The sequence below is a fragment of the Mus caroli genome, unplaced genomic scaffold (assembly GCF_978045245.1).
Source record: "Mus caroli unplaced genomic scaffold, Mus_caroli_1 scaffold_8, whole genome shotgun sequence".
Lineage (NCBI taxonomy): Eukaryota > Metazoa > Chordata > Mammalia > Rodentia > Muridae > Mus > Mus caroli.
This window is the reverse complement of record NW_028227263.1, coordinates 18,653,515-18,677,475: the sequence shown is the minus strand read 5'-3', so window position 1 is coordinate 18,677,475 and position 23,961 is coordinate 18,653,515. Positions and strand designations below refer to the sequence as shown.

The window sequence follows — 23,961 nt, the reverse complement described above, 5'->3', positions numbered from 1 at the left end:
CTATTTGAAGATCCACAGGCAGCAGAGTGGTACCTCTCTAGATAGGATGTGTTAGGACCAGCAGGAGCTTGGGCTGCACGGTTGCTCAGAATCAAGACGCTGGCCTGCCATTGCTTTGTTGCCAGCTCCCGCTGAGTACATACCCAGAGCCTGTGTGTGATTGTTCACTGGAGTCTAGTGATGGACACGTAGTAGATGCCCTGTACTGGCTAGTTTTGTGTCAACTTGACACAGCTGGAATTATCACAGAAAAAGGAGCTTCAGTTGAGGAAATGCCTCCATGAGATCCAACTGTAAGGCATTTTCTCAATTAGTGATCAAGGGGGAAAGGCCCCTTGTGGGTGGAACCATCTCTGGGCTGGTAGTCTTGGTTCTATAAGAGAGCAGGCTGAGCAAGGCAGGGGAGGCAAGCCAGTAAAGAACATCCCTCCATGGCCTCTGCATCAGCTCCTGCTCCCTGACCTGTCTGAGTTCCAGTCCTGACTTCCTTTGGTGATGAACAGCAGCATGGAAGTGTAAGCCGAATAAACCCTTTCCTCCCCAACTTGCTTCTTGGTCATGATGTTTGTGCAGGAATAGAAACCCTGACTAAGACAAATTGGTACCAGCAGAGTGGGGTATTCCTGTGACAACCTGACCACGTTTTGGGGAGGACTGTGGAAGGACTTTGGAACTTTGGGCTTGAAGATCCATTCTTTGTTAAGAGCTCTGTCAGATGTTGTATAGGAGCTTGGAAGATAATGCTGAGAACAGTGCAGAAGATGGAGGCCTGTTTTGTGAAATTTCAGAGGGAAAATTAAAGACTCTCTTCAGGGCCATTGCTGTTTTTATTGTGAAGATTTTGTAGTTCTGGTTAGCTGGGGCTGAAGAATCAGCTGTGATTAACAAAGTACCAGAACTACTAAAGCAAAAACTTTGCATTACTGGGACTACTGATGCTGGTTAGCTAGAGCTAAGAAATTAGCGGTGATTAAGAAGAGACCAGCATCGTTGAGGTGACATCTTCTGGGAAGTGTTTTCTGAAAGCACAAAGAGGCTGTGTTCCAGAGATAGCCAAGGTTGTACTCCTTCTGCAGCAGGACTTGGTAATGTGTAAGGGTCACCCAGGTGGTACTGGTTTTGAAGGCATGAAGGGGTCACACAGCAGCTCAGGCTCGGCACTGTGAGAGGCCATGGAAGGCCATTGGTGAAGGTGCAGCCCCAGTTGTAATTGAAGGCCCAGGACTCAAGGGGTCACGCAGTGTTTTGGAGATGCCAGTACCATGAGATGACCACCAAGAGCAGCAGCAGCAGTGGAGTACAGGCATCTGGAGCCCAGAGGACGACGTGTGTGCTACAAAGGGCATGGCTGGAGAAGTGACCCAAGCCCTTGGAGGAGCCCAGAAGATCGTGAGTTGGATCCCAGACGTTGGACGGTTGGAGATTGATTTTTGCTTTGATGGTGACTGTGCCCTGATATTTTCCCTCTTGAAGGAAGAAACTTTTAGTGGAGCCCACAGTTAAGAGACTTTTAATTGTAAAAAGACTTGGATTTTAAAAGATTTTGGACATTTTAAAGGGATTGACTTTTAATATGTAAATACTGTGGGACTTTTAAAGTTGTTTAGATCTTGGGGATGAATAAGAAATTAAGGGTTGAGGCTTACTAGTGATGTGTTTGTGTGTCAAGTTGACAAGGGGTCAATTGTACTGGCTAGTTTTGTGTCAACTTGACACAGCTGGAATTATCACAGAAAAAGGAGCTTCAGTTGAGGAAATGCCTCCATGAGATCCAACTGTAAGGCATTTTCTCAATTAGTGATCAAGGGGGAAAGGCCCCTTGTGGGTGGAACCATCTCTGGGCTGGTAGTCTTGGTTCTATAAGAGAGCAGGCTGAGCAAGGCAGGGGAGGCAAGCCAGTAAAGAACATCCCTCCATGGCCTCTGCATCAGCTCCTGCTCCCTGACCTGTTTGAGTTCCAGTCCTGACTTCCTTTGGTGATGAACAGCAGCATGGAAGTGTAAGCCGAATAAACCCTTTCCTCCCCAACTTGCTTCTTGGTCATGATGTTTGTGCAGGAATAGAAACCCTGACTAAGACATGCCCTAAAAATACTCTTTGAATTTATAGTTTTACTGACACTGCCAAAGTAGCCAAAACTTAGATCAGGTTGACAGCCTACATTCTTTCCAAGAAGGATTGAAAGTTAATCTTGATTGTGAACCTGGTTGAATTAAGAACTCCCTAGGACAATAGCATGCAGCGCTGGGCGTGTCTATTAGGGCGTTTTCAGGGTCATTAGGCCATGAGGTCATGACCTACTCTGCTCCTTGATAATACAGGGCATTGCTGGGAAGAAGTGAAAGGGAGGGGGTGGAGGAAGTAGGTCACAGTGGACGTGTCCTTGAGTTATATTTAGCTCTGGAACCTTCCTGTGTTCTCCCCCACCGCCATGCCTTGATGTAAATTGTTTTTACCAGCCCCAGCCCCAAACACACACTGTGATGACAATGGAATCCTATAAAACCAAATAACTGTTTCCTTTTTAAAAATTTCTTGAGTATTTGGTCAGAAAAGTCAGAAAAGTCTAATTAGAGCAGTGGGTTTCCTCCACATCACAGTCATGGCTGCCCTTCATCTGCAGCCCCACTCATCCAGTGTCACCATGGATTCTGCCATGCTGGGCACATGACAGCACACATACATGTATACATAGAGAAGTGGGAGCACACTCATTCAATACACAGAGGTGGGATCACACACACAGAGCTGGGGTGAGATGGTTTTACTACTGACTCTGATGTAGGGAACAATCTGAAGTTCAGAAAGGCACACTCTTATTATTAAGCTAGGGACTCTTTATGGTCAAGGAACAAGAACAATGGCAGCACTGGCTGACGTGACTCTCACTGGGGCTGGACTGGTGATAATTGGTGTCTTATACCCATTTTTGCCCTCAGCCTCCTGATATGATTTAATAAGAATTGCTGATGAGAAGATACGCATTCTGAAGATTTAAGATGGATATGACTGATTTTTATATAAAAGTTTAGATTTGTAATTCTTTTAAGATTCTTTATAAGATTACTTTTTAAAATAAATAATAAAAAATAATTTATCACCTTCCTTTATCACCACAAACTGCTGCCTGCCAGGAAGAGAAGCCAGCTGAGAAAACGACCTTGCTTGCTTACACTTTGTTAATCCATAACAAGTCGCTTAGTTGTGAATGTATGCGTGTTCCTGGGAATAATTTAAAATGTAATTTGCTATTGGCTCTCACTTGTATTGGGGAACACACTGTTTTTTCCACAACCGTCCTCTAGAAGAAAACTAAATGTAAGCACATTGTGACTTTTTATTGCTTGGAAGATTTCGCTGGGATACGCACCATGGAAGAAAGACTAAAGTGCGGGGATTGGAACACTGTTCCAGTTGTTCCAAGTTGGGGGACTGCTCCTTCCACCCACCAACTATGCGTCTGTGTGTATGCCTGTAAGGTTTGTGCGAGAGTGTGTTGGAACTTTGCTCCATCCATCAAATCTGTGTGCATGTACAAATGTCATGCTTGTCTGAGTGTGTGCAGGAGCTTGCTCCACCCACCAGTTGTGTGTGTGTATGTATTTATGTATGTATGTGTGTATGTGTATGTGTGAATGCCTGGATCATATTTGCTGAAGCTTTGCCCTAACAATTCATGTGTGAATGTATATATGTCTGTAGGTCTGTATGCATGTATGTATGTATATATGTATGAATGTATGCATGTATGTATATACATATATGTATATGTTTGTGTGCATGAAGTTATTGAATGCTGCCTTTTGTTTCATCCTGTGTGTGTGTGTGTGTGTGTGTGTGTGTGTGTGAATTTTCTCTTTTCTTCTCTTTCTTGCTGGGCCCAAGGAATGAAAAGACTTCAGAGTTTTCACTTGCCACAGCGAGTGCCAGGCCCAGTAAATCAGGCTTTGTTCCCTCAGAGCAAAAGGCTGCTGAGTAACTTCTCTAAGGGCTGGCTGCCATTGGCAGCAGCACCCATCAGTATCTGGACGGACCCCGTCAGCCACTCTCAACACCAATCCCCACAGTGGCTGCTTGCCTCAGTTTACCCTTTGGTGTCAAAGCTGGTCTTTGGCACACAAACATAACACAAACCTCCAAAAAAGATCAGTGAAAAATCTCAGAAACCCAATTCAAACAACTTAGCACAAAGAGAATTGTGTTACTGGGACACAGGACTCAAAGACAGGATTCTATCTGGATGACAGAAAGCACCTGGAACTCACATTCAGGGTCATGACACCCTCAGAATTCTCCTCTGAACCCCAAGGCTTCCTCCACTTCTCTACCCACAAATGCAAGAGAGGGCCACAGACAGTTGCCAGGTTTTATATGTAACACATTTGGTCCCTCAGAGAGAGATTTAGTTTTGGTTCTAAATCCCAAGGGAGGTCTGAGATGTAGCTTGGTGACCTAGTGCTGACCAAGCTTTGCCAGGCCTTGGGCTGTGTCTCTAAGGTTAGAGGGGAAACGTTAGTTAAAGCTGAGTGTGGTCAGGCACAGCTGCAATCCTAGCTCTCCAAAGATGAAGGCAAAAAGCATAGCACATCTGAAGGCATCTCGTGCTTCCTAGAGAGAGAGCGATTCGAAACAAAATAAAACAAAACAAAATAAAAATGGAGAGGAGTAATCGGTCCATCAACAGTGACTCATTCAACCCAGGAGGAAAGGAACTGAAGGGGGTGGCATGCACTGGAACCTCACCCATTCAGGAAGATATCTCCTCAAAACATGCCGGTCAGTCTAGTGGGGTAGATGCTGTGGGACTCAGAAAATAGAGACCAGAGCAGTGGAGCTGCACTTTGGCTGTACATCGGAATCACTTGGAAAACCTTAGCGTGTTGTGGCCCATAACCCGAGTGTTTAGAAGGTGAGGCAGGAGGATCAGAAGTCAAGCTACATAGGGGGCTGGAGACAGCTTGATCCACAGAGACCCAGTGTCAGAAAAAATAATTAAAACTTCAGGTTTTATTCATTTATTTATTTAGATTTTTGTCTGTTCGTTTGCCTTTGGATCAGGGTCTTGCTCTATAGCCCAGGCTGTCAGTCCTCCTTCTGGCCTCCTGGGGACTGGGACTACAGCTGTGGGTCACTCTGCTTTGTTCTTTTTTGTTTTGGTTTTTGGTTTTTGGTTTTTTTCTGAGACAAGGTTTCTCTGTGTAGCCCTGGCTGTCCTGGAGCTCACTCTGCAGACCAGGCTGGCCTCGAACTCAGAAATCCACCTGCCTCTGCCTCCCAAGTGCTGGGATTAAAGGTGTGCACCACCACTGCCTGGCTCTTTGTTTTTTTCTATTTGAATTTTTTTTTTAATTAAAAACATCCTTTCCTCATACTGACAAACACAGCTTACCATCTAGATCTTTTTGTTTCCTATTTGTTTTCTGACAGACTCTTGCTTTGTGGCTTTAGCTGCCTTGGAACTTGCTGGATAGAGCAGGTTGGTCTTAAACACTTGGTAATTTTACCTGTTTTCCAAATGACAGGATAACTGGCGTGTGCTGCCATACTTGACCAATCTTTCTTGGCCAAGGCTCTATCTTGACCAATTTCTTCTTCTTCCTCCTCCTCTTCCTTCTCTTCCTTTTCTTTTGTTTGTTTTCGTTTTTGTTTTTTGAGACAGAGTTTCTCTGGTTATCCTTGACTGTCTTGGAATTCACTCTGTAGACCAGGCTGCTCTCAAACTCAGAAACCCCCTGCCTCTGCCTCCCAATTGCTGGGATTAAAGGCATTTGCCACCACCACCTGGCTTAATAAATAACTTTTGAATGTGAATAACAATGTTAAGAGTTGAGTATGTGGGGGAAAAAACCCAAGAGCTGAGCAGGTGTACTGAGTAGGTGTACTGAGAAGGTGTAGTGAGCAGGTGTGTACTGAGCAGGTGTACTGAGTATGTGTGTAGTGAGCAGGTGTAGTGAACAGGTGTAGTGAGCAGGTGTACTGAGCAGGTGTACTGAGAAGGTGTAGTGAGCAGGTGTACTGAGCAGGTGTACTGAGCAGGTGTACTGAGTAGGTGTACGAGTAGATGTGCAGCCACAGCCCTGTAACCCCAGCACCAGGAAGGTAGCCAGAAGACTGCCACAATTCCGAGTCCACTGTAGTCTACATAGAGCATTTTAAGCTAGAAATGATACATAGTGAAACCCTGTCTCAAAACAAATGAAAAACATATATGTTGAAATGCTGGTGGTGAAGAATTGTGGCAAAATGCTTGCCTAGCATGAGCGTGACCCATAAGCAAACCAACACCTCCTCCACTGCTGCCCCACCCCCCACCCTGGAAAAAAGAAAGAGAAGACAGAGGAGGGAACAAAGGCCGGGAGAAGGCTCAGTGCAACACAACAGGGCTGATTGACAAGCATGAGGGCCTGAGCTTAGACCTTAGCACACACTTCAAAACTATGGGCACCGCAAGCTCAGCTAAGTGCTCCTACTAGCTTAGCACTGGGGAAGGAAAGAGGGGGGTGGAGGAGAGGGGAAGAGGGTATAGGGGGAGAGGGGCGGAGGGGGACAGGGGGGCAGAGGGACTGGGGAAGGGAAGAGGGAGAGGGAGAGGGAGAGCTCAGCAGTTAAAAACATTTGATGCTCTTGCAGAGCGCCTAGGTTCAATTCCTAGCACTTACAAAGTGGCTCACAACTGTCTGTCAATCAACTTCCAAGAGATCTGACATCCCCTTCTGGCCTTCTTGAACACCAGGCATACTTGTGACGAAAATACATACAGGTGAGCTAAACACACAAACACATAAGATAAAATAATAGGGTGGAAATCAATTAAGTAGACTCTGGTCTACACACACACACACACACACACTGACACTGCATGCACACCATGTAAAGGCATGGTGGCCTAAACAACGCCGGTAACAATTACTCTCACAGTTAGGTATCAGAAGTAGTGGAGAGATGAGCCTGGGCACGTGGCCTGGGACTGAAACCAACACTCAAAAGGCTTACGGGAGTGTGTATGTGTGTGTTGGGGGGTGGGGGGGAAGGGGGTATTCGGGGCCAACCTGGGCTACATCTTAAGTCCCTGTCTCAAACAAAACAAAAGTATGACACAGATGGATGAAAAGGGTGCAGGGAGTAGACGGAAGGACAGGGACCCTCCAAGAAGCAGGCAGCAGGATACACCACAGCGCTCTGGGAGCCCCTGAGCCGGTCTTTGTAATCTTCCTCTCCCCTGGGTGAGCGAGCTGAGGTCTGGGCCTTGCCTGTAGGGTGAGAAGATGAATGCGCTGGGGTCTGGGCTTTGCCAGTGGGGTGAGATGGTGATCGCACCTGGGCCTTGCCTATGGGGTGAGAAGGTGAAGGCACTGGGGTCTGGGCCTTGCCTTTGGGGTGAGATGGTGAAGGTGCTGGGGTCTGGGTCTTGCCTTTGGGGTGAAAAGGTGAAAGCGCTGGGGTCTGCCTTGCCTTTGGGGTGACAAGGTAAAGGCGCTGGGGTCTGGACCTTGCCTGTGGGGTGGGACTGACTGGAGCAAAGCAGCTGCTCATTCTGGCTCCACCTTACACAGGAAGTGGTTCTTCACCACACTGACCACATCCCCAGGTTGCCTTGGAAACACTCTGTGGGGGCAGAAAAAGTTGGGGCACAGTCGCCCAGCAACAGGTGGTAGCCTCCCTTCCGCCTTCTGAGGCCAGCCCTCCAGGGCCTTTCAGATCGCTGCCCAGACACACACCCTCCCGGCATGCACTAGGAAGAAGGGTTCTGAAGAAGGCGAAATCCAAGATTGAAGCAAGGTGACAGGTGAGGTGAGGGGTGCGAAAGCAACTGCAAATGGGGGACTGGTGGCAGAGATGTGGACAAATACCAACAAGGGAGGCAAACAGGCCAGTGATTGGGCAGAGCTGGGGAAGTTGGATAGGTGCCGGGCCACAGACCTGGTACAGCCAGATAGCACAACAGGGCCACCTCCAAGGAGAGCGGTAAGATGGCTCAAAGAGTAGGTGCATACAGAAGGGAGGGGCCAGCAAGGGAGTTCTCTCTCATTCCAAGTCCCCTCACTTGAGACTGAGGCAAGACCTGAGAGCCCCAGACCTTTGATCTGTCATCGGAGGTGGGGGGTGGGGCTGGAGGGGAAGTGAGGCCTGCAACTGTGCAGGGGAGACTCAGCCAGCTCTGGCTTGTTCTCCGGCCTCCCCTGGTTTGCTCTTGACCTCTCTGCGTCCCCTTTGCTCCTCTCTAGTTTTGCCACCCATGCTCAATAAGCCAATTAGAAGAGCCGAATTGACAGCGGGTGGGGGTGGGGGTGGGAGCAGGAACGCAAGATGAGGGACAAAGAGATCCAGCGCCCCCGACTCCCAGTCTGTCTCTGAGGTTCTGAAGTGAAGTTACAGTTTAAATAGAAGGCCAATGATGTGCAGTCCCAGTGACCTGCAGTCTAAGCACTGTCTCATCCTGTGCCATGGTCAAGTTGTTAGAGCCGTTGTTGAATCTCTTTCCAGGAAACGGGGATACCCTCTGGCTGCTGCCCTTTCCTTCTTCTCCCAGTGGAGACGTTCCCTGACTGTTCTGAGTCCACACTGAGTCTCCCAGATGCCCGTGACGCCTCAGCAGCCCTCTGGGCACACGGAGGGGCTCCCTGAGCCTACGGTGGAGACAGCAGTGTGGGTAGTAATTCCCTGCGGCCCTTGTATTCCCATCATGTTGGGCCTGGCCTCTCTCACAGCCTTCTTCATCATAACTACTGCTGTACTGGCCGAACGCCTGTTCCGCCGCCCGCAACCAGACCCCAGCCAGCGTGCCCCCACCCTAGTCTGGCGCCCTGGAGGAGAACTGTGGATTGAGCCCACGAGCAGCGCCCGGGAGCGCTCTGAGGATTGGTACGGCTCCTCCATGCCTCTGCTGATGGACAGGGCTCCAGATCCCCCAACCCCCGGGGGCACCTTGGAGGGCAGAGCAACTGCTCCACCGGCCACTTCATCCCCGCACTCTTCGCCCAGTTCTCTAGTTCCTCAGACCCCACCAGAAGTCCCAGCCCAGAGCACCTTCTGGAGGCCTCAGACCCAAGAGGAGAGGCCCCATGACACAAGCCTGGTGAGCTGGGTTGGGTCTGAGCCCATGCCAGAGGCTGGCTTGCAGATTGGGAGCCCCAGGCCTTGGCGGCCGAGACAAGGGAGCCTGGAGCCTGATTGGGGTCTCCAGCCTCGGGTCACCCTGGAGCAGATCTCAGCATTCTGGAAGAGGGAAGGCCGGACCAGCGTGGGCTTCTGAGTCTTCAGGACCTGCAAGACTAACTCCCACCTCAGAGGGACTACAGGGGTCAGCTCCAGCCTTAGGCCTGACCCTTGTGCTGGAAATTTTGTGTGGAAATTTCTGTCTTCTGCACCTGGCTGGTGGGCAGGCTAAGAGTGTGGACAGCCTGCGCTCCAAGGCTTGCCTGAAGTTCAGCTTAGATTAAAATGCCTAAATTGTGACTCTGAGAATTGAAGGCAAGGCTAGTTGGCTATAGGCCAGAAGGCTTCAAGATGGCACGTCAGGGTATAAACTTACCTAAGACAGCCTATCAGAAGGAAGAGGTCCTGATTGGGAGGCTGACCAACAGCCCAGAGCTTGTAGTTATGAGTGTCAGTCATGTCTGCTGGAGATGGCAAGAATCTTGCTCTCCAGAGCCACACACCCTATCTGCGCCTGGCCACTCCCTCCCACCACTGTGAGGCCCTCTAGGAAAACACAGAGGACAAATCCAGGAGGCGTCTTTGATTCCGTACAAATAATGGCCTTGGCTATTAAACGCCAACATGGGATTTTCCGAACCACGCTGGAGAAGCTGTCCTTGCTTGGAATTGGGACACAGAACCAAAACAGATCAGTAGACTCCTCTGCCCCTTGACTTATGGCTGCACACGTCCTACAGTGCAGTTTTATTCTGTGTTAAGAAAAGCATGGCCTTAAAAATTAAAAAAAAAAAAAAAGAAAGAAAAGCATGGCCTATCGAGAACTTGAGTTTGTTCCAATATGGGAATGAAGATTTTTCCCAGAGAAAGGTCGCTCCCCAAACATAGCCTCTGCCATCTTTCCCCCCAGCTTGCTGGAGTGGTCTAGAGAGGCAGGTTTGCTGTGAGGCAGACTTACTTACAGTGGCCCATGCCGTAGAAACGGAGTCCCAAATGCATGTGTGCCCGCCAGCTGACTTCTCCTTTAGGAGAGGGGCTCGCAGTGGGGAAGATGGAGCTTTCAGCATCTGGAAATCTGACTTTCCAAACTTCAGTCAAGAGTATGACGATCTGCCGTATCAGTTTAGTTTTTGTTTTATCATTTACTTTATATTTTTACTTAAATCGGTTCGCTGTATGCTTAATAAATTTGTTTTAAAGTGAATCCTTTTTGTATGACCTCTGTAAGTGGGAAATCAGTATTTCCAGTATTATTTGACACAAGTTTAAAAAAAAAAAAAAAAAAAGCCAGGCCAGGCCTGCCAGTGGCTGAATCCCAGCACTCAGGAAGCTGAGGCAGAGGGATCTCTGTGATTTCCAGGCTAACCAACACCAAGTTGCAACCTGACTCAAAAGAAAACAGAAACATGAAAATAAATACAATGTAGACAATGGAGCCCTAAGGAAACAGTGTTGCCTACTGGAGACTTTGACCTCAAACTCTGCTCCTTATTAAAAGAAAAGAGAATGAGCCAGAGGTGGTGGGACAAGCCTGAAATGTCAGCACTCGGGAGGCTGAGGTGGGAGATCCCAAGTTCAAGGCCAGCCTGGGCTACTTAGTAAGACTCTGTCAAAAGAAAGGAAGGAAGAAAAAGTGTGAGGGAAAGGGGAGGGAAGGAGAGGTTTTTGGATTGCAGCATACACAAAGCTTAATAGGGAGGAATGAGTAAGAGCATAGATAATTAGACACATTAACTGGGGAGAAGGCACAGCTGTGATAAGCAGGGATGAGCATGCTCTAGCGGAAGATGTTGGGTCCTGTAACTCTAGTTACAGGGGATCTAATGCTCTCTTATGTCTCCATGAGCATATACATACATGTAGGGCACATACACACACACACACACACACGCATGCACGCACATGCGGTTAATAAAGAAAAAGAACCCCAGCTCAGGAGAGAAAATCTTCTCTAGATCAGAGTCCCGGTCGCACTCCTCACCTCTGCCCACTCCTCCCCTTCAGGGCTCAGTACTCATCCTTAGCATCTTGCCATCGGAGTTCTGGGATGGCAGAGTCTCTTGGCACCCGATGGGGCCACCAAGCTTTCCCCCTACTACAGAGTGGCCCAGTCCGGCCTCAGCTCGGGTTAAGCTTCTCCCTCTTTCATTTGTACAAACCACACACAGACACATGGCATATAAGTAACTAAAATCAAACAACTCTCTAAAAATATGGATGCAAATCTGGGTGGTGGTGGTGCAGATCTTTAATCCCAGCAGGGGCAGGCAGATCTCTGAAGCCAACCTGGTCTGCAGAGTGAGTTCCAAAACAATGAGGACTACACAGAGAAAAACCTGTCTTGGAAAAAAAGAAAAGAAAAGAAAGATGCATTTTACTCTTTTTCCTTTATTTCCAACTTTTTATTTTTATTTTAAAAATATTTACTTATTTTTATTTTCTGTGTGTGAGTCTCTTGTCTGAATGTATGTACATCATGTGCCTGGTGCCCACAGAGAGCAGACAAGGTCACTAGATCTCCTAGAACAGTAGTGATGGCTGTGAGCTGCTATGTAGGTGCTGGGAATCGAACCCAGGTTCTCTGACGGAGCAGGCAGTGCTCTTAGCCCTTAAGCCATCTCTCAACCCCACCTTTGCCCCTTTGCCCCCTTTTTGAGGTAGCCTAGAATTCACAACTCTCCTGTGTGCTAGGTTGAGGTAACAGGTGTGCCAGAGAGCACCTTCTCTTCTCCACTTCATTTTAATTGTTAATTTTGATGGTTTTCTCCTCCTTAATGTCTTTAGGAACTGAAAACACAATAAACAAATACAGCAATACTGTGTCCAAACCGTGTGCTTATCCGGCACTTTTGCCCTCAGGAATTCTAGGTCAAAGCTAAGCTTGTATGTTGAGATCAGACATTCCTTAAGCTTTGTAATTAGAGGCTGTGAGCTCAGCTTTGGCAGAACTGGATCAGAGGGAGGTTACCAAGATCAAGCTTGAGGGCACTCTAAATTGGATTTTTTTTTTTTTTTGAGAAAAACTACATTTATTCTCCTAGACCTATGAAGGCCATAGGTGTGAGAACAGGGGTTGCTGAAATTTCCAGGCAGTCCCCCAAACAAGCCCAAACCGGCAGGGTTGACAGAAAATGTTTTCTGCTTTTGAAAGTTTTTGTTTTTAGTACATCTCCAGTGTCTTAGTTATAGCTTCTATTGCTATGATGAAACACGGTGACCAAAGCAACTTTGGAAGGAACTGGTTTATTTCAGCTTACAACCCGCGGTCCACCCTCCACGGAAGTCAGGCCAGGAACTTGCAGGCAGAAGGCACAGTGCCCGGATCTGTGAATGGAGCAGAGGCCATGGAGGCGTGCTGCTTACTGCCTTGCTCCTCACCGTTTGCTTAGCTTGGTTTCCTACAGCACCAGGAACCACCAGCCAGTAATACCACCACATACAAGGACCTTGGCCCTACCACATCAACTACCAGGCAGGAAATTTGGATCTTAAATATCTGGAAAAGACCAATTCTTACAGGCTTGGTCCTCAGGGTTGCTCTGTTGGGAGGCGAGGAAACCTTTCAAGGCAAGGCTTGTGGGAGTTCACTGAAGGTGTCCCTCAGGAGCCGTTAGTATCCTGGCCCATTCGGTCTCTATGGCTCCCACCTATGAGTGCTTTTGCTCTGTGTGCATTTCTACAGTATGTACGGCTGCCTAAATGCAGGCAAAAGCAACTCCTATTTTCTCTCAGTGGAAACATTCCCTCCTGGAAACTCAAGTTTCCCATCTGGAACACTCCCCATCCCCCATCCCTCTATCCCCCACCCCCTGCTTCCCCATCCCTCACCCCTCCATCCCCCACCCCCTGCTTCCCCATCCCCCACCCCTCCATCCCCCACCCCCTGCTTCCCCATCCCCCGACTCCCTACCTCCTACCCCTGCGAGACTGTATAAATGTGTAACGAGAAATGTCAGAAAGAGGAGAGTTCCTTGGCGCTTCCAGCCGATGTGCGGCTCTCCCGAGTTATACTGAGGTGGGTCTTCATTGACCGCAGCTGGTTTTGATTCATCCGTGAGTATAAACTCATTGGTTCACCAGGCTGGATTTGGGTGGGTAAGTTGTTTATTTGGTCTGTGTTCTGTATACTATCTGGGGTGAATAGGCGTTTGTCTTTGCGTCGTCCGGAAAAGCTCGTGATTCGGACCCACTGATGAACGGATTGAAACCGGCAGACTTGAGGCCAGGTGTGCGCCGGTGTCTGCAGGTCCAGAGAGTCAGGCTCGTCATCAGGCTGGGCTGAGGGGCTAGCATGAGCCTTTGGGCTGAAGTCTACTTTGAGCGGCATAATAATGATATTCCGTTTCAAAAGAGAAAAAAAAAACTGAACTGAAAGAATTTTTGTTTTGGGAGGACAGAGGAGTCTTGTTAGAGATTTCTCTGTTCCACCACAGTGAATGCAAATTTACCAAGTAAAAGCCAGAGACAATTCTCAGGAGTGGGGGAGGTTCTAGGGGAGGAATACCAGTTTGATGGGGTTTTTGCTTGGTTTTGTTTTAATTTCTTTTTTAGATTTATCTATTTTATTTTGGGAGTTTTGACTGTATTTGCATATGTATGCCACATGTACATTTACAGATGGTTGTGAGCTACCATGTGGATACTGAGAACTAAACCTGATTTCTCTGCAAGAACAGAACGACTCTTACCTTCTGTGGTATTTCTCTAGCCCTTGTTTGGTTTTTAAGACAAAGTCATGTTATGTAGCCCGGGCTGGTCAGTCTAACTACCAATCCTCCTGCCTTATTTTCCCAAATATTGGAATGACAGACACACACCTAATATGTGGAGGTCAGAAGTTTCCGCCAACTATTTTCCTAGAACACGGTCTGTCTGATTCAGCACACACACACATACACACTCACTCACACACACACACCATGCATGTGACCGTCAGAGGACAGCTTACAGGAGTTGGTTACTTTCTGCCGTGTAAGTTCTTGGAATTGGACTCAGGTTATCAGGGCTGGCAACAGGTGCCTTTTCCCACTGATCCATCTCATTGGCCCTCTCCACTTCATTTTTTTTAAGTTTTATTTTATGTATACACCTGTTCTACCAGCACACATGTCTGTGTACACCTGTGTGCAGTGCCCACAGAAGCCAGAAGAGGGCATCAGATTCCCCTAGGACTCGAGTTAGAGATGCTGTGATCCACTACTGGGTGGGTGCTAGAAATGGAACCTGGGTGCTCTGGAAGAGCACCCTGCAGCTCAGTCACTGGGCTGCCACCACTCCAGGCTAATCTTTGGTATTTGAACATGTTGAGTTCACAGCCTTCCTGCCGTCTCACCCACTGAGCAATCTCTCCATCTGGGCATTCGTTGTGCTGACTTCAGTCTTGAACCTTCTTCCCTCAGCTTCTGCAACCTTATGGTACCCCTGCCCCATCCTGTCTTCTCTTTTAGGGATCAGACCTGACTAACCCTTCTTTGTCTCCACACGCTCTTCCCAGGCAGTTTTACCCAGAACTTCAACTTCAGCTGCCTTTGCCTGAATGATCCCAGAGTTTCTACCTCCAGCTGCAGCAGATATGGTCCCCATACATCTATTCTCTTATTCAGCAGGAACACCAGTATGGTTTATAATGGGCTTCATGGCCACCCAAAAGAAGGCCCCACTCCCCAGAATCCTTGGTAGCTAAGCATGGTTAGGTAACTGTGCTAGAATTCAGACATGGTATGGAACATCACTGCTACGGGCAATGATATCTTAGGGACAGCTGAACAGTTAGAGAGGAGGCACTGGACGGTCTATGAAAGACCACACCAGCCCAGAATTGCCTACCTAGTGCTAGTGCATGTTAAAGCCCAACGCTTTATTTTATATATATCATTACCCACTGTGGATGTTTGTAACCTGAAGTCAAACCTATGCCTTAACTAAATGCTTCGTGTTCCTTCAGCCGTCCTTTCCCTTCCATGAGGGATCATACGCTCAGGTCTCTCAAACTCAAGAGCTCCCTCGCTACACCTAGCCACTCCCTCACAATTATCTCCTACACACACTCACACACAATTGTCTCCTACACACACTCAGGGAAGCTTTCCTTGAGCCCCACCCCCAACCATCCCAAATGACCCATATTCTGCCCACTTCTGTCCCTACCCGCCTCCTGGGTTCTGGCTGTATGTCACCCACGCTTCCCGAGGTCAATCACAATTCACTGGATGGTACCTAGTTACCTTCCTGTCTCCTTTTTTTCCACATTGTATCTTGTGTTGATCTGATCAGTGTGGCAAAATACCAGGTAAAAACTACTTAGAGGACGGGAGTGGGGGTGGGGTGGGGGTGGGGTGGGGTGGGATATTTCAGCTCCCAGCTTGAGGGTGTGGCTCCCTCATGGAAGGGAAAGTGTGGCCACAGGAACACAAGGTAGCTGCTCACATTTAACCCAAAGTCAGTGTGGCATTTGAATGAGAGCCGCCATGGGTGCATCTATTTGAATGTCTGGTTCTCAGTGGGTGGACTGTTTGGGAAGGATTAGGAGGTGTAGCCTTGATAAAAGAGGTGTGACCTTGGAGGAGGTGTGGCCTTGGAGGAGGTGTGTCACTGGGGCTGGGTGATAAGATTTCAAAAGCCCAGGCCATTCTGGAATTTTGAAATCTCTGCCTTGTGTTTGTGGATCAAATATAAACTCTCAGCCTCAGGCCAGGCATGGTGGCACATGCCTTTAATCCCAGCACTCGGGAGACAGAGGCAGGCGGATTTCTGAGTTCGAGGCCAGTCTGGTCTACAAAGTGAGTTCCAGGACAGCCAGAGCTACACAGAGAAACCCTGTCTTGCAAAAAGCAAGAAACAAACAAAAAAAAAAAAACCCCAAAAAACAAAAAAAATGCTCTCAGCCTCTTTTCCAGCACCATACCTACCAGCCTACCTCCATGCTCCCTGCCACGGTGGCCATGGACTTACCTCTGAAGCTATAAAGAAGCCCCCAACTAAATGCTTTCTTTTCCGAGTTGCCTTGCTCATGATGTCTCTCCCCACAGCAATAGAACAGTGACTAAGACAGCCAGGAAGCAGAGATCAGCGGAAGTTGGTTTTCAGTTCACTTGTTCCTTTTTGTTGAGCCCAAGGTGCTACCCACAGCTAGGGTAACTCTTCCTACCTCACTTAACCCAGTTAGAACTCCAATATCGACACGCCCAGAATGCCCAGATGTGTTTGTCTTCATGATGGTTCTAGATTCTGTCAAGTGACCACTGTTAACCACCACGTATCTAAACTGAGCCTGCTGAAAATGCTAACCCCCTAAACCTCAATAAACACTCCTCCCCCTCTGTCTTTTTAACTATGCCCCTGTTTGTGTGAATCTGTGCATATAAGTGTGTAGGTGCAAATGCGTGTATGTAGATGTGTATAGGTTGGAGGTGGATGGCATGTCTTTTTTAACCACTCTCTACTTTATTTTTTGAGGCAGGGTCTCTCACTGAACTTGGGCTCCCCAATTGGCTGGCTGGCCAGTGAGCTTCTGAGACCCACCTGTCTACCCCTCTCCAATGCTACGGTTAAAGGACGTATGCGTGCATACCTGGCTTTTAGGCGAATGGTAGGGATCTGAACTCGGGTCCCCACGTGTGTACAGAAGTGCATTACTGAGTGTCTCCCAACCTTTCTCCTGCTTCTCAAAATGTGTCCCAGTCTGGCCTCTAACTCTTGACCCTCCTGTCCTACCTCCATCTCCTGAGTGCTGGAATTATAGGCATGTGCCAGCTCATCTTTCTGACTTTTCTAGGAGAAGTAGATTTTTAGGTAAAATAAGATAAAACAATAATTTCTTAAATGTTTATAAATCTTTACCTCTAAGATCTAAATGGAATAAATCTTGGCCCATATGGATCATGTCAATCACCAGTCAAAGCTGAACAATTTGTCTGGAAAGACTTCATGAGTGGATGGATGGATGGTCAGAGCCCCTTGTCTTGGCCTTTAGTGCTCAGAGTCGGGGCAGCCACTCTCAGATCACTATCCCCCACGTTTGCACTATAGACATGTTGAAACAGATAATTGTTCCTTGTGGCAAGCTTTCTTGGTATTTCAAAGCATCTCTACCAGCTAGGAGCCAATAGCATCCTCTTAGCTGTGACAGTGTGACACTACCAAATGTCCTCCTGGCAGGGGAGGGAGCGGGAGCCACTGATCGAAATGGGGCATCTTAACCAAATGACACAACTTCCTGAACGTGAGGCAACCTACTCAAATGCCAAGAAAGACATCTAGAACCAAAAAAGGTTCTAGAAATTATAATGACTGCAAAAAATTTAATGGTAAAATTGGCATTGGGGGACTGAGTTCAAGAAGAAAGAAATATTTTCAACACGTTTTATGATATAAAGCAAAATGGTTTTTAGTAGGAGGAAATAGTTGGGCATGGTGACACACACACGAGAGGCAGAGGCGAGCAGATTTCTGTGTGTTCAAGGTCAGCCTGGTCTGCATATCTGCCTAGAGAGCTCCAGGCCAGCCAGAGTTACATAGTGAGACCCTGTCTCAAAAAGAAAAAAAAAAAAAAAAAAAAAAATCAGAGGAAATGGAAAAGAGGCAAAAGCAAACAGGAGTCTATTGAATGTAGAACAGGTTTGGTTTCCCTGTTCTCCCTGCCAGACAGGGTTTCCCTATGTACCTCTGTCTGTCCTGGAACTCACTCTGTAGACCAGGCTGGCCTCAAACTCAGAGATCCACCTGCCTCTGCCTCCTGAGTGCTGAGCCACCACTGTCAGCTTGGAGAAAAGCTTTTGAGGCAGGAAAGACAGTGTGTCTGTGGTGTTCACCTGGAGAGCCCTCTGGGATCATCTGCAATTTCACTCCTGGAATCTTTCGGGGCAGAATGGAGCATCAGTAGTTGGGTTTCTGCAGCCACCACCGTGAAGCCACAAAAACTCAGGAAGCTGCAGACCACAGGCAACGAATGAGGAGAGCAACAAGATTCCAGAGAGAAAGCAAGCAGGTGTGTGAGGAGCTGCCCAGAGGACTCTTGAGCAGGAGAGAGAGAGCTGAGAGAGGAGTGACTGAGGCAGAGGCTTGGAGATGGTTCCAGAGGAGAGAGCTGAGCAGCCCGCAGCCCCAGTTGTTAGAGGATTTCTCTCAACTGCTCGGCAAGGAATCAAGCGTGTCTGTGTGTGTGTGTGTGTGTGTGTGTGTGTGTGTGTGTGTGCGCATGAAAGCAAGCTACTCAAGGCCAGGGAAAGAGCCACCTGTAGGATTAACCAAGCCAGTGCCAGGACTGACACAAAGCCAGGGCAGCTCCTGCTAGATTAGACACACTCAGAGGTTATGAAAGTAGGTAAACTACTCAGGAAGACCTTGCTTGCCCCAGTAACAGGCATGACTAACTGGAGACAGGATGTCCACTCCTTATCATAACGATATCATAATCATAAGGATCATGTGTAGGTCTGGTGTTTATCTGACAAGCAATATAAGATTAGCAGGCATAAGGAGGCAGAATGAAGAGACAATATAGAGTTGGGAGAAAATATTTGCAAGCAGCATTTGATAAGGGGTCAATATTTGTAGAGCATAAAGCACCTAGGCAGAGGGGCTGAAGCCACGATCTCATTTCTAGAGACCGATTTCCAACGGAAACAACCTGGCTCACAGAGGCAGAAGGGAGGAGAGAGGACATCTCAGCTTCTCAGCTGAGGGTTAGGGAGAGATGGGGTAGAAAATTGGAGTCAGACAGAAGAAATCAGTAACCATGTAAATCGATGTGTGCAGCACTTAATTCAATCATCGGCATTGTATACAATGAAGCAAAAACAGAAAGATGAAATTTACAGGGACTGGGAGGGGATAGAGGCCCTAAGTCTGGGGTAAAACTAGCCACAGTGGTGACATCTGTCTTTCTACACAGGTCTCCAGTGAGGTTGCTAAAAGCAACAAGCCAGCCGGGTGGCACAGTGGTGGGGGGGCATGCCTTTAATTCCTGCACTCCAGAGGCAGAACCAAGCAAGTCACTCTGAGTCTGAGGCCGGCTTGCTCTACATAGTGGGTTTTGGGTCAGCCAGGGCTATACAGTGAGACTTTGTCTCAAAATAACACAGAACAAACAAACAAAAAAACAAGCTAGAGACGTAAAATCATTCCGCTGCTAAGGGCACCGCCACTGAGCCTGATAATCTGCATTTAACCCTGGAACACATATGGTGGGAAGTTGTAATTCTTTTTTGAAATGACAACCTTTGAATAATTATAACTTGGAAAAAATCACAAAACCCTATCTGTAAAGACACCAAGTGTACAGTGTTCTCCTTTAAATCTCTCAGTCTCTTTGTCTCTGAGTTGTTGTCTCTCTGTTCTCTCCCTCTTCCTCTCAAAGCTCATATTTAAACACAGAATCCATAATATTTCTTATCTTTTTTTTTTGAAACAAGGTTACTATGTAGCCCCGGCTTGCCTCACACTAACAGATTCCCCCTGCCTCTATCTCCTGAGTGCTGGGACTAAAGATATGCACCATCATACCTTCCCTTACCCTTAGCTTAATAAATTTGATAGCATAACTTCATTCTGACTTGCCATGAAATCCATTTCTTTGTTATAGTTAAGGATCCAGCTTGAGGGACTGGAGCAATGGCTTCCAAGTTAGGAGCACTGGGTGCTCTTCCAGAGGACCTGGGTTCAGTTCCCAGCACCCACATGGTTCCTTACCACAGTCTGTAATTTCAGCTCCAGGGGAATCTGACCTCTGACCTCCACAGGCACCAGGCATATACATACCCACAAAGCAAAACACTGGGGTTTTTGCTGTTGTTGTTGTTGTTGTTGTTGATTGCTTTGTTTTTAATTATTATATTCTATGTGTACAGATGTTTTGTCTGCACGTATGTATGTTCACCGTGTGTGTGCACATCTGTATGTTCACCATGTGTGTGCATATCTGTATGTCCACCGTGTGTGTGTACGTATGTATGTACGTCGTATGTGTGCATGTCCCTCGGGATGTACTCTGCCACTGAGCTACATTCCAGCCCTTGTTTTCTTAGGACTGGCTCTCTCTATACTCCAGGCCAGCATTGATCCTTTGGCCTCAGCCTCTTGAAACTCTACCATGCTGGGTCTGGGGCTGCTCTGTAGGACTCCTGAATCTTTTAACTGAAGCACTAGAGAAAGAGGCTGCCCAGGGCCTACCACACTAAGCTACATTATGATGATCCCCTCACCCGATGGTTCCTTTAAGGGCTCTGCCAGTTTCCACCGACTGGAACATGTAAAAGGCTGCCCTCACCGTCAGAAGAAACCTGCTGTGCGCAGGGGTAGGTGCAAATTTACCAATGATCCAGGGATCAGATTTTTCTGTAGTTCAGAATTTGGCCTCACAGAACTGAGTTACCCAAGGCTTCAGAGAGCAGAGCTGAAATATTGGGAGCTGTCTAAAATGATCGATCACTCGGGACACCACAGGAACAAAGCCAGGGGATTCAGCAGCATTTGGAGATTTTTACCTCCTTCCAGAGCAAGTGATAAACAATGTGCGTCTGCTCCATCAACACAACAGAGAGATCTTTTTTTAAACGCAAGATGGTTTCCAGAAATGTTCTGGCTTGCTAAGAGGTCCTGATGGCTTTAAATGCCTCCTCCCTTCCTTGGCCTTGGCACGGGACTCCTGGGCATGGAAGCAATCTCTCTCAGCTTCAGTTTGAGCTCTTGCTGTCCTTGAAGGAACACCTCCCCTCTCTGGCCTAACATAGCTTCTGTTGGTGACTAGATTGAACGGTGGGACAGGGTTCACTAGATGGCAGTGTAGGTAGGTGAGTAGGAGAGCAAATGGGCCTGTGTGTGAATGAGGTGCGGCCCAAGCTGGGCTTTGCACAGCACTAGGCTGCCTTCGACATTTGGGTGAATATCTGATGACAAGACTGGGCTGGCAAGTCGGTGGAAGGATTCCCCTAGCTTTCTACTCCTTCCTGAGTGAAGTCTCTTTGTTTTGTTCTTACTTTTTTGAGACAAGGTTTATGCAGCCCATTTTGGCCTCCAAAATGTGGTTCTCCTGCCTCAGTTTCTCAGGTACTAGGATTATAGTCTTGAGGCACTAGGCCCAGCCCTGGCTTTCTTCTCCTCTGAAAGAGGATTCCAGTCTGCAGTCCAGGCCTAACTATATAGACCTGACTGGCCTCGAACTGGCAATCCTCCGGCTCTGCCTGGTGAGTGCTGAGAACACAGCAAGCAGCTCCTCCAGCTCTAGCCTTGTCTTCCGGAGCAGCTGCTGCCGTTTGTACTCCTGGCCACCTGGCCTATTGTCTTTTTGAATCCCCAAGAGGGTGTAAATCAAGCCATGGGGTTACATTGCCCTCTGGTGGTCATAAGGCCATTTCTATGAATTTCCCTGAACTGCTTTTCCATTGTTCTTCTGGACTCCGCCCTAACCCCGGACCCAGACACATCGCCAAAAGGACAAATCTCCTAGTCTGTTTTGAGTAGTGCCAGACATCCACGGAAGGAGTGGAGAACGCCTCCAAATGCTGCCCCACCACCGTGTTGATATGTAACCTCCAGCAATGCTCTTGGCTCTGTAAGCCAGTCTCCTTGTGGGTAGCACGGAGATGTTGACACCTCGCCCCTCCCCCATCATTAACTGAGGGAATGGGACCCTTCTCATCCTCCAGGTGCACTGATGATGTCACAGAGGATGGCAGTCATCACCTTCACTCATCCACTCATTGAGTCAATTCGGCCATTTGTCAAATGGGTTTCGCACTGGGCATGGGGCAGCCTTGAGAAGTGCTCTAACCCTAGACCCAGGCTGAACAGGAAACCCACCACCAAGTGAAAGGGGGGAGTCCTCTTCTGCCATGTCTTCCCTCTGCCCCCTGAGACCTCCAAAAGATTCTAGCCTCTACTCTAGCAGTTCTCAGCCTGTGGGTTATGACACCTTTGGGGTTTGAATAACCCACAAGGACCCCTTTCACAGGGGTCCCACATCAGATATCCTGCATAGATTTCTAACGATAATAAAATTACAGTTATGAAGTAGTGACAAGAATAATTTTATGTTGGGGGTCACCACAACACGGGGAACTGCATTAAAGGGTCACAGCAATTGGAAGGTTGAGGACCACTGCTCTGCCCACACTGGTGCCTGCTTCACTGGCAAGACCCTCATCCAAGCCTCCCCAGGCAGCATCCCTTCACCTCCCTGCATCCTTCTTCAGGGGACCGAATCTGCATTGAAAATGGGCGTAGCTTATTTTCTAGCTTGAATCTGATTGTTCTTGGGACCCAGTCCAAATCCTCTGACCTACCATTTTGTGGTCTGGAGCCAGACCATCCCCTAGTCATCTTGTTTTCCAGGGCCCAGCATCAACTAATTCAGCACACAATGCAAGCCATTACCTTCCTCTGGGCCTCTGCCCATGCAGTTGCCTCTGCCTGGAAACCCGGCACCTCTCTCTCTGCTACGAGGAGAGCAAGTGCTACTTTGGCTTGCCTAGAGTCTTACTTGCTTTCCTCCAGTAATAGAATCCCTTCCCAGGTCACAGAGTTCAGAGAATCCTGGAAGGGTCTATCCATCTCTGAGTTCAAAATTGACCTTGAAATTCAGCCTGACAGAGTCCTTAAAAAATAATTGCAGCACTAGCCAGGCATAGTGGCTTATGCTGGTTCCCAACACTTGGGAGGTGACGGTTTAGGGATTAGTAGCTCAAAGACAGCCTTGGCTACACAGTGAGGTCCAGGCCAGGCGAGACTATGTGAGCTAATGAGACCTTGCATCTAAAAGCAATAACAGCAATTCTGTGGAAGAGACATGTGTGGGATTCATGCTCCCCCTGAGTGCAGTCCACTCCCCTCTGTCTGCTCCGGACTCACCCCCTAATTTTAGATTCCAGAGCATGAGTTTGGGTCTCCTAAAGCTTAATCCTCACTGCTGCCCCTCTCAGGCTCTGCTACCACCCGAAATCCCAGATTTAGGACTTTCTGGTTACCAGAGCTCCCCCGCCTCCCCTCGCCCCTCCTCGGTGCTCACATTTTCTGCACTGGTACCCAGCAGTGCCCAGTTCTGCAGGGACTCGGTTTTCCTTCTTCAGAAGTGAGGAGTTGGGGCTTTTAAAGACCAAAGGTCTCTGGAGTTAGTCCACTTTGCTAAGAGCATCCATGCTGCTCCTGCAGGAAGGATGGGGACCAGGAAGGGGTGAGAGACAATGGGTGCTATCCCAAGGGACACATCCAGGCTGTGCCCATGAGAACGGCCCTCTTGGTTCAGAACATTGGCCAGCTCTGTCCAGGATCTCTGCCAAGTACATCTCCACCTCCTGATGCACCACCCGCCAAGGGCAGGGCCATGAATAAAGCAGGCCTCAGTCTGTTGGGCTCTGGACTGTGCAATGGGCTTAGTGTTTGCCTTCACACCTCCCCACTAAATGACACCAGGTAGGACATAGGGTCTTTGTGGCCAAGAGCTGAATGTATCCTCTCCTTGTGGCCAAGGGGGAGAAGTGGGCTCTGAGAGGCTGTGGTTTCCCTTCCCCCACCAGCTTGAACCTGCTTGCTCAAGGGTGGAGCTTTCTGCTCATTCGTCCTGCCACGCCTACTGCTGGACCCTGCCTCTTTGCTGCTTGGAGGCACACACGTGTTCGCCCTGCTATTGGACCCCGAGATTGTTTGGCGGGAAATCGGGTTCCCTCCCCCTTCCTTTATAACTGAGTGTCTGGAAATAGTAAAATTGAGCTTTGATCAGAATACTGTCTTAGCTACATTTCTTCTCTTCCAGGTTTCCAAAATGCCTTTCCAGGCTAGAACCCAGGCTGTGATCTGCTGGCCGGACACAAC

At 48.2% G+C, this 23,961-nt stretch overlaps 1 protein-coding gene across 1 annotated transcript; it reads left to right on the top strand.

The window, feature by feature from the left end:
• The first annotated feature begins 7,681 nt into the window (after positions 1-7,681).
• CUNH16orf54 (chromosome unknown C16orf54 homolog) lies at positions 7,682-10,360 on the top strand. The gene is made up of 2 exons (XM_021165923.3): positions 7,682-7,786; positions 8,485-10,360. The coding sequence occupies exon 2, from the start codon at positions 8,576-8,578 to the stop codon at positions 9,251-9,253; it is 678 nt and encodes a 225-aa protein (XP_021021582.1). The 5' UTR covers positions 7,682-7,786; positions 8,485-8,575; the 3' UTR covers positions 9,254-10,360.
• The last annotated feature ends 13,601 nt before the right edge of the window (positions 10,361-23,961 follow it).